The sequence below is a fragment of the Pinus tabuliformis genome, chromosome 7, assembly GCF_031772625.1.
Source record: "Pinus tabuliformis cultivar Carrire ecotype Pingquan chromosome 7, CPIR1, whole genome shotgun sequence".
Lineage (NCBI taxonomy): Eukaryota > Viridiplantae > Streptophyta > Pinopsida > Pinales > Pinaceae > Pinus > Pinus tabuliformis.
In genome coordinates, this window is record NC_142293.1 from 2,074,734,816 (window position 1) to 2,074,745,759 (window position 10,944).

The window sequence follows — 10,944 nt, forward strand, 5'->3', positions numbered from 1 at the left end:
TACAAACAAGAAGGTATTGATATTCTAATCATAAGTTTGTATGTTGATGCTCTATTGTATATGGATAGTAGTTCTAAGTTGAATGATAAATTCAATGTTGCTATGATGAATGAATTTGAGATGAAAGATCTAGGCATCATGAAATATTTTCCAGGAATGAAAGTTTATCAAAGTAAGGATGAGATTTTCATTTGTCAGACATATGCTAAATAAATTTGATATGCTTGATTGTAATCCATCCCCTACTCCAAGTGCTCATGGAGAGGTGTTATGTAGAGATGATGGTGTTGATTTAGTTGATAAGAAAACTTACAGAAGTATTGTGGGGAGCTTTATATTTCTAACCCACACAAGGCTTGATATTACATATTCAGTTTCACTTGTTTCAAGGTATATGACAAATCCATCTGAAATACATATGAAGGCAGCCAACAGGATTTTAAAGTATGTGAAAGACACTCTAAATTTTGGCGTTCATTACTACTCTTGTGAAAAGTTCAATCTTGTTGGATTTAGTGATTCAGATTGGGGAGGTAGTCTTGATGACCATGAGTCCACATCTGGAAATTGTTTCTCTTTTGGTTCTAGTTTCATGACATGGAGCTCAAAAAAATAAAAGCATTGTTGCCCTTTCATCCACAGAAGCGGAGTATGTTGCAGTTATTTCAGCAGGTACACAAGCTCTTTGGCTCAGAAAATTTTGGAAGAAATTGGAAAAAAACAAATTCAGCCTACACTGATTTATTGTGATAATGTAAGTGCCATCAAGTTAGCAAAGAATCCAATTCATCATAGCAGGCCAAAGAATTTTGACATGAAATATCACTTCAATAGAGATTTGGTGTAGAAGAAGGATATTGAATTGAGGCATATAAATACTGAGCATCAACTAGCTAGCAGATATCTTCACCAAAGCAGTTGCAAAAACTCAATTTTTGGCACCACGAGATAAGATAGTAAATCCTCATTAATCATTAAGGGGGAGTGTTAGGAATAATGTTTAATTAGTTATGTAAATCGCTGACAAATTAGTCAGCAGATTTTGTGTTTTCTGCAGCAAATTGTTAGAATGGTCAGTGCTTGAAATTCCTTGTAGTATCACTAGATTTGTTTCTGAGTTGATTGTTAATCATTTTAGTAATAATTTTAACAATTTTTAGCTCACACATTAACTATATATATATATAAGGACTTATTTAAATAAATGATTTCATATTCTAAATGATTACTCAGCATCATTGGGACATCTAAGTCTGCAATTCTGTTCATAACCTAAAAGATTAAGAAATTCAATATCATGATTACAAAAGTGACAAACAATGGGAGCACTTTATTAAAATTTAAGCATAATCTAGACAGTCTGGTTAAGACGTTTTAGTATTCTGTTCGCCTCTCTGATTAGATGGGTATATGCGAAGTTATCTTCCTACATTTGACATGTTGCAACTGTTATCGCTCCACTCCATTCCTTCGCGTTTAGTTGATACATCCCCATTTTGGATGCCATTCTCCTCTGCAACTGAAATACAATCCTTATCCTCCTCAACTTTGATAGCCTCTTTGAGTTCCGTCACTACCTCACTTACAGTCGGCCTACGTGACGGTAAAGCCTGAACACATCTCATCGCTATTTTGGCAACATTGCTCACAGATTTCATGTCGTAACCTCCACACAACCTCTCGTCTATCACGTCTATTATCTTGCCACCATTTTCATCGGTCTCTAGTAGATACGGTGTCACCTGTAAATATGTCACGCCAATACTTATTGTTAGTCTCTAGCAGAAGATGCACTACGAAATATTCTGTTGTCAATGTTGTTAAATATTTATATTTTGCGTGATTGGTAATAAGGTTCCTTACCCATCGAACAATGTTTATTTCTTCTTCAGTTAAATTTGTATCGATGGCTGCCCTACCGGATAATATCTCTAGCAACACCACTCCAAAGCTATACACATCACTCTTCTCCGTCAACATTCGAGTGTTGAAATACCTGTGAAAGTTTGTCACCAACAAAAATTAACAAATACAGTACGATTGCCTCTACTCTTAATAAAAAATATTGTTGCAAAGAGAGTAAGTTACATACTCTGGATCCAGATATCCGAATGTTCCTTTCACTACAGTGGTAACATGAGTAGCCTCCCCATCAATTGTCATCTTTGAAAGACCGAAATCCGCTAATTTTCCATTCAAATTGCTGTCCAAAAGGATGTTGGCGGTCTTGACGTCCCTGTGAATTATCTTCGGGTTGCAACCCACGTGCAAGTATTCCAGGCCTTTGCATAGAAATCCAATTAGATATACTGTTACTTGTTGATTTACTCCTATTTTACCGTAATCAATACTGTAAACAATGAGCGTTAAAAGAAATAGTTACCCTGCGCTGCATCTAAAGCTATTTTGAGCCTTCTTTTCCAATTTAGATCCGAATTTTCTGCACGGGGACCTGGAAAGAATACCAGAAACAAATGCTTGTTGGTTACCTTGCCTATTCTACTGAATGAAACAAACATATTCTTAGAGTAATATAATTTACCATAAAGGTGGTCTCTTAGGGTCCCTCCTGACATGTGCTCGTAGACCAGCATAACTTCATCGGTTTCGTTACAGTAGCCCAATAAAGATACCAAGTTCCTATGGTTTATTTTAGAAAGAAGATCAACCTGTTCATGAGATGCATATATAATAGTTAGGGTGCAGACCAACCTAACACTGAGATTCCTACATTGGACACAAAGATAACCATATTCTATCTGATAATTACTTCATTCAAGAATTCTTGAATTCCTTGTCGGGAGAACAGTGAGAGCACTTTCACAGCGATAAGTTTTCCTTGGGGTAATTTGCCAAAGAAGACCGATCCAAACCCCCCTCGTCCGATCTCCTGACTAAAGCCTTGCGTGGCAGCTATCATCTCATCTAGAGTGAAGGCACGTGACTTTGTTGCATTTGGCACCATCTTCATCGAGTGGTCTGCGTTCATGGAAGGTACAGTTAATAATAGTCAAAATACAACCATCTTTCATTATTATAATAATGATATTTGTAATACTTACCCTTATACAAGAAATGTTTTGGATCCTTTTGGGCCGCACTGCTTTTGGTAGCTACACGCTCTTTTTTTATGGTCAATTTTATATATTGATCTACTATCAACGCGATGAATAGAATTCCGAGTACAACTATCAATTTCGTGTTTTCATTCTTGTCTTTATCCGTGTTTTCATTCTTGTTTTTATCCGTGTTTTCATCCTTGTTTTTCTTCGTGAGATTACATTCCCTCGTACCCGTCCGTAGGTAGGGGTTTCCTGAGTAACTGCACACCAGAAAAAACATATTTTTCCATAAACATCATGCAGTTCAATAAATTAAAATTTCAAGTTGATTCATAGTCATTTTTCTGTAAAATTTCAAGTTAATTAGAGATTGAATTCGATTCACTGTTATCATATGTGGCAATTTATAGTATAGAAAATACGAATGAAAATAAATATTGAATCTGTAAATTTTAAAACAAGTTGTGTCTGAGCATGAGAAATATAAAATCGGATATTTTTACTTGAGTTTCAGCGAACAGTTATGGAGAAGTTGAGCAGGAAATACACCGCTGAAATTATTGTTTTCTATATTTCTGCATAGAAAAAGTTTAAATGTTAAAACCATTGAGAAAATATTTGTTGGTTAATTGTATTTTATTCTGAAAAACAACTTTAAAAATCAAATAGAGGAAAGAGAGACGCACAATTCTTGAAGATTTTTTAAATCCAATAGCCAGTCAACATTACCATTCAGTTTATTGTTTTGTAAATACCTGCACAGTAATCAAAGTCAATTTTAGTTTTGTGAAAATGTAAAGCCAAAATAATCCACAAAAAGAAAGTTCTGTTTCAAAGATATTTACAGTCGCTCTAATTTGGTTAGATTGGCCAAATTTGGCATTGGTCCAGTGAAATCATTATCGTCGAGTGACCTGTTAATTTTAACACAAATAGGCAAATGCATAGATGATTACTGCAAAATATTTACAAATTTAGTAATTAATTCTATTTAATTTTGAATTGGAAAAAAAAAATTGAAGAGAAAAAAGTACGCGTACAATTCTTGAAGAGATCTTAGATTATATAGCCACTCGACAGTACCAGATAGGTTATTCTTTTGTAAATATCTGCACAGTAACCAAAGTAAATTTTCTGGTTAGCTTGCCCAAATAGAGCGGTGTTCCTCCGGTTAAGCGATTATGGTGAAGTGACCTGCTAATTCCAACACAAAATGGTAAATGCAGCACATATGATTATTGGGTGGTATCATATTCAAACGAATAGGTAAATGCTGCACAGATGATTGGTGCCTCATATAATATTCAAACGCAAATTATGTTCCCTCGAAAAGCCGAACCAGAGTTCTATATTCCCATGTGGAAGACTTATAAACAGTCAATACTTTTAACACACCATCAAGAATATTCATGTTTCTATTATCAAACACCAAGACATGGGCACAGTTTATAATGACTATTAGTATTTGTGGTATTCTCCGAAGGGATAGTTAGAGGTTACACACAGATAAAATAGAGGTCCAATTTTTGCTTACAGATTAACCAATGCAGTCAACTTTGCAACATCGAAAGGCACCGGTCCTGTAAGATTCCTTCCCGACAAATCTCTGGCAACAATAGTATCCTCGTGGCATGTTAGATTTGGCCTAAATGCCTCATGATTTCACGATTTCTGCTGTAAACAAATCGAAAAATTTAACTTACATTTCAAAAATTGTTACTCCGTAGAAGCTGCTACCACAGCGAATTCCGTCCCAGGGTACCAAATAGCAAGGATCAGGAGAAATCCAATCTTTTATGTCAAATCGACTTTTGATAGCTTTAAGAGCGTCAACTGCAGTTTGAGAAGCTCGTTAGGCATTGAGTTGTAAAATCGGTAATTTACTTGTGAGAAATTTAGTGAGGGCAAGTCTCTTACATTCTTGATAATATGGTGGGTTGTCTGATTGAAGTCGCTGGTAATACTCGAAAGCGTTGATTATAGGAGGAAGGGTAGACTCACTTCCCTCAATCAAACTAAAATTTGATACATCGGAGGATTGGACTGTAACCTCTTGGGCTGAATAATTTCGCACCAAAGTAATGGTTTCATACTCTTCACCATTTATGTTGACTGAAAATGATCTCGATTCATGCATATTCAGCGTCTCGAGCTCTGCAAAATATAACAGCAATAATGTTGGGGCTGTTTGACCCGAATTGAATTCCCAATCGAATGATCCCCAATTCTGCAATAGAATGGAGGCGTTCGAGCTGTCTATGACCCACGCAGTTTGCAAGACAGCAGTTGGAGGAAAGTCTTTGGTATTGTTTGTTGAAATAGGTCTTTTTGAAGTTACATTCTCATGTGGATAAGAATCTAACATAAATGCGTCCATTGGTGTCCAGATGCGGTCGAAATTGTCGTGAGGATACCTGCTCAATCAACCACAAAATCTATGCAGGTCAATCATTAACCGAAAAAATGACAACTACTCAACTGTATTGAAGTCTTATCGCAGGTAGAAGAGCGAGATTTAAATTTATTACAATTTATTCTTCTGCCTTGATTTCTATAGGTAAATATAAACAAGTTTCAAAATGTTCACCTGACCATCGAATTTCCACCAGCGTCGTATCTTGATACTGTAAAGAAGATTGTTCCTGGCTGAGCGTCTCTATACATGCCATGTTGGAGCTTCCTAATCTCGATAGCAGAGATAAAGGGATCATCAGTCGGGGAAGTTCTGACAAGGCAAATGTACAACACTCTGCCTTTGGTAACCAATATATTTTCGTAAAAACTTGATTTATTCTGAATTACTGTGACGTTTCGCGAAGCCAGCATATCCACTGTCTCAATAGAGAAAGCGAATTCATATATGTCGCCAGCATATACACTGAAATTTCCCATGGCGAACCATAATCTTAACAGGTGAGGGACATCAGGGGCCACAGGCAACTGATAGCAAGACTTGTTAAGAGGCTTGGGGAAATAACGCATTGTGTGCAAGTAAGAGCCATAGGCTTGTTCACTGGCGTCCCCTATGTCTGCTGACTCACCGACGTCTATGTAATGAGCATCAGTTACCCATGTTATATTGTTTTCCGCCGTGGCATCTTTTTTGCCTCCACAACTGATACTCAGAAATCCTGCACACCACCAAAAAGAGTAATGAACAAACCAACATCTTGCTGACCAAATATGAAAAAATATGTTCGTTGAACATTATAAAAACAGGATATGCCCCCTTTGTATGCAGCATTCGGAGGATGTGATACACCTTTTATTGACGCGCCCAATTGTTACAGAAAGATGTGATACACCTTTTATTGCGGTGCCCAATTGTTACAGAAGTATGGAACAGAGTCTTACATACCTTGGAGATTGAGGTGCGCAATTGCTACAGAAGTATGGGACACAGTCTTACATGGATTGGAATAATGATTCATTGGAGAAATGTCTCAAACTCTGGTTTGAGACATATAATGAATTATGAACATTACCATTTTATATCATATAGGGTATTTAGTATTGTAGGAATACTAAGATATTTGAACATATAAGGGTGGATGTAAGGACTGCACTGTTAGGGATTGTGGTCTATTTCTTATAAATTGGTCCCAGTAAAACTGTTCAGAAACCGAGGAAGATTAAAAGAGAGGATGTGTGGCAAAAGTTTCTGGTTGGTTTTTCCTTATGGTGCCTGTTTTAATAGACAATGTTATTGTGGTATTTTCATAGTCACCAAGCTTGGCTGCTATTATCATTTTTGGTGGGAGGGAGACGGGTACCAACAATAAGGCGGAAATCACAGCCATGCCCCGAAGTTAGCCAAGTGGATGAATCCTCTGAATGCCGAAGGAAGGTGGTGGGCCCCGTAATATCAATATGGGATCCGTGGATAAGCTCAGTTAGACAGGCGGTGTGCTCCAGATTCTTCATGGAGGTGTCCTGGTCCCAACACGGTGAAGAGGAGTTGACCTGGGATAGAGGAAGCTCTCGAGGCAGGTGGTGCTCCATGTAAGGCCTGTGCTTCCAACGCATTGGAGCGGAGAATCCTGGTTGGTAGAGAGTGGACGGATGGATAATCGTTTGAGGGGGGTAAGAGCTAGAATGAACAGGATTGTCTCACTTAGCAGGATTGGCTAGATTTAGTCAAAGAACCCCAAGTCAAGTTTAAGGGGGGAATTGTTAGGTAAACTTGACTCGGGATAGAGTCAAAGGGGGTTAAAACAGTGATCTTTTTGGGGCACATGGTATTGTGCACCCATGGTATTCTGCTTGTGGTATTATATGTAATGGAGCCTGTAAATGGCTGGAAGGACTTCATTGTAATGTAAGGCCTGGAGGTGAGCGGTGAAGGCTCACTTGGCTGGATTGGCAAGGGTTTTGGCCAGAATAATGAAATTTCATTATGATCGGGTTTTTCCTTGGATTTGTGGTTTTCCGAGATAAACATATGCGTTTATGTGTTTATGGTTGCTGCTGGTTATTTTTATATTTGTTTCTCTCAATAATTCTCCGTAATTAATTATTGTTCTTGGGTAAATTACTTAACAATTGGTATTCGAGCCAAAGGGTTGTGTATTGGCTTCACAAAAATGTTTTTGTTGCCGAGGGTTATTTAGCCTGTAAACATAAAAAGAATTGATGCATATTTTGTTCCCAAATCTAATCTAAATGCAGCCAAAACAAGGTTCTACAAAGGCAGATAGTGGAAGGTCGTGTGCACTGTTCCGGAGGAGCCGAAGGTCGATATAGATCCCTGGTTGCAGTGGCAACGTTGATCGGAGGAGGCACGGTATTGATTTCAGGAGGCAACAAGAGCACGAGATACGGCCTAACGCCAGCGTCCAAGTGGCTGGTCCAAGAATCCAGGGAGCTGTCGATGGCGCCGATGCTGTTGATGCAGAACGACGAGAGAAGCGTAGCGCCGTGGCACCGTTTCAACGAATGTGTGCTGGACGATGGACAAAAAGATTGCAGCGAGCAGCAAGCATGCAACGTGGGTGACCAGCTCGCATTGAGGGAACTCGTGTTGGAGAAAGCCGACCTGCTTAAAGTGCCTGAGTGTAAGTGGTCTCGTGTTGGAGAAAGTCGAGCGACCTGCTTAAAGTGCCTGAGTGTAAGTGGTCTCGTGTTGGAGTAAGTCGAGCGACCTGCTTAAAGTGCGTGAGTGTAAGTGGTGCTGCAGGATGCCCTAACTCGTAGGTTGCATGAGGCAGATGAAGGATTTTTACATGCAGACCGATTTCCAGTTTGAGAGCTTCAGTGTTCCCTTCGTGGGTTGAATTGTGCTCTCGGACACTTACAAAATCTGGAAGCGCGAAATGAACATGAGGGTCGATACGACGCTCACAAGGTTCAATGGGTTCAAGATACAGGATGGGCAGATATCTTTCTAACCTGGTGTTGGATCCTTCGGCGGCAATAGAGAGAGCTTGGAGCAGATCTGTGTCTCGATGAGGTCGTAAGCGAGAAAGGTCAAGTGGCATGGAAGAGAATGCTGATGCCATGGATATAGATCAATCAAACAAGAAGCATCGCATGTTATCACACTCCAGATCCAGATCAAAGCCTCCTAGTGAAGTCACTCTAGGCGAGGGTTTCAAGGATTCAGCTCAGAAATTAAAAGCAGTTAAACTTGGCAAGAAGGCAGCAAAGAAACAAAACAAGGAGGCTCACAATTGAGAGAATATGGGTCAGAAGAGCAGCAGCAATAAACAAAAAAAAAATTAATGAAGTCAAAACTATTGCATGTAAATGGGCATACTAATGTAAGACCTGGTAAGGCATGTGTACCTCTGGGTAATCACCAGTAAAGTATGGGTTAGACCTAGGTGATAGGGGCGATGTCGGGTTAACAATACCCCGGGTAAAAACTTTGAGGGGGGTAAGAGCTAGAGTGAGCGATATTGTCCCATTTAGCAGGATTGGCTAGAGTTATACTACTGTAAGACCTGGTAAGGCATGTGTACCCCTGGGTAATCACCAGTAAGGTATGGGTTAGACCTAGGTGATAGGGGCGATGTCGGGTTAACAATACACCGGGTAAAAACTTTGAGGGGGTAAGAGCTATTGAGGGGGTAAGAGCTAGAGTGAGCGAGATTGTCTCACTTAGCAGGATTGGCTAGAGTTAGTTAAAGAACCCCAAGTCAAGTTTAAGGGGGGAATTGTTAGGTAAACTTGACTCGGGATAGAGTCAAAGAAGGTTAAACAGTGCTGGTTTTGGGGCACATGATATTGTGCACCCATGGTATTCTGCCCATGGTATTATATGTAATGGAGCCTATAAAAGGCTGGAAAGACTTCATTGTAATGCAAGGGCCTGGAGGTGAGCGGTGAAGGCTCACTTGGCTGGATTGGCCAGGATAATGAAATTTCATTATGATCGGTTTTTCCTCAAAATTGGGGTTTTCTCACATAAACATGTGTGTTTATGTGTTTATGGTTGCTGCTGGTTATTTTTATATTTGTTTCTCTCAGTAATTCTCCATAATTAATTATTGTTCTAGGATAAATTAATTAACATGGAGGGAGACGGGGTACCAACAATAAAGCGGAAATCATTGCATTATGGGGTGTTCTTTTCACTGCAAACTGGCTCAACATCAACGATCTTCAGGTTTCCTGGAATTCTAAAGGCTCCATCGATTGGGTCAGAGGGCTCTCCGGATTCCACCCTCCCTTGTTGGAAAATTGGATAACCTTTCAGCACATCTCCTTCAATCACATCTACAGGAACAGAACCTCATCACGGATATGCTTTCGAAAAGAGGAGTTGATTCAGCTCCAGGGGCCATTCACTCTGCTGCCTTTAATCATGTTTTCAGGACTGATTCTGGCAGTATACGTGCTTCCTAGAATCTGCTCTCTTTGATTTTTTTACTTCAGTTTTTGAACAGACAGCTGTATTTTTGGTCATATATTCCTCATTTACAGTTTCATACACAATATCTATGGTTGATCGATATCTGCTGAAGGATTAGCTTTTTGATAAGATAAGCTATTTTATTTTCAAAGCATATATCTGCTGTTTTTTTATATGTTTCTAGATTTTCATGTATCTACTTGGAACAGCATGATCTGATCAGAAAAAACAACTATGTAACCTGTACTCTCTTTATATATAAAAGTTAGCTTTTTTTTCATTCTTAAAAAAAACAGGATATCAAACGACGATTATAAAAGGGACGGTGCTAAAAGTTAGACCGAAAGGGAAATACTCCAACGCAACAGGTAAGAGCGCACTTAGTGAGCCTCTGGTTGAAGTTAGAATGTTCCATTACATACCTGGTTGGGCAGTAATGGCAGCTAATAAACACAAGAGCACACCCACTGTGGCTATCCAACCACCCCATTTGCCATAACTTAATTTATCCATCTGTGCACCAATTTTTTGCACAGCAGAAGGATTTGGACTGATGGCTGTTTGAAGTTGAATTTTTTTAGCATATGCTTTTCTGCTCGGCCTTTTCTCCCAACTGTGTTCCTATCCCTCCTGTATGAGACCTCACAAGAGCGAATTATTCCACTCGGCCTTTTCTCCCCCCTGTGATGCTATCCCTCCTGTATGAGACCTCACCACAGCGAATTATTCCAATGAGGGTGTCTTTATTATACCCAAGGTCTGTTTAAGGGGTTAGGAAACTTCGACCTTTTGTTGGTTGTGGTTATAGAATCAACGTAAGGGTCGTATTGACTTTGACTTTACCTTTTACAGACTTGTTAAATATCACGGTGGACTGTCAAATCCATTATTGGTACTCACTGAACAAAAGCATGATCCGGAGACCGACCCTAGTTAACCTTCGTTACGTTTAGCCACTTTCATTCTGGCCATAACCTTCATTGTACCAGGATTCGATCTTGAGCAGACGAGATCGATCTACAGCTGAAA

The 10,944-nt window shown here is 39.2% G+C and overlaps 1 protein-coding gene across 1 annotated transcript; it reads right to left on the reverse strand.

The window, feature by feature from the left end:
• Positions 1 to 1,418: 1,418 nt before the first annotated feature.
• LOC149256834 (putative LRR receptor-like serine/threonine-protein kinase At5g48740) lies at positions 1,419 to 10,603 on the reverse strand. Its single transcript, XM_089455477.1, has 16 exons — positions 10,338 to 10,603; positions 5,650 to 6,193; positions 4,980 to 5,476; positions 4,766 to 4,895; positions 4,597 to 4,668; positions 4,103 to 4,171; positions 3,908 to 3,976; positions 3,749 to 3,817; positions 3,566 to 3,637; positions 3,063 to 3,322; positions 2,771 to 2,979; positions 2,543 to 2,669; positions 2,384 to 2,452; positions 2,093 to 2,282; positions 1,864 to 1,996; positions 1,419 to 1,742 (listed from the first exon to the last, which is right to left on the reverse strand). Exons 1-16 carry the CDS (start codon positions 10,426 to 10,428, stop codon positions 1,419 to 1,421), a joined length of 2,925 nt encoding a protein of 974 aa, XP_089311603.1. The 5' UTR covers positions 10,429 to 10,603.
• Between the last annotated feature and the right edge of the window lie 341 nt (positions 10,604 to 10,944).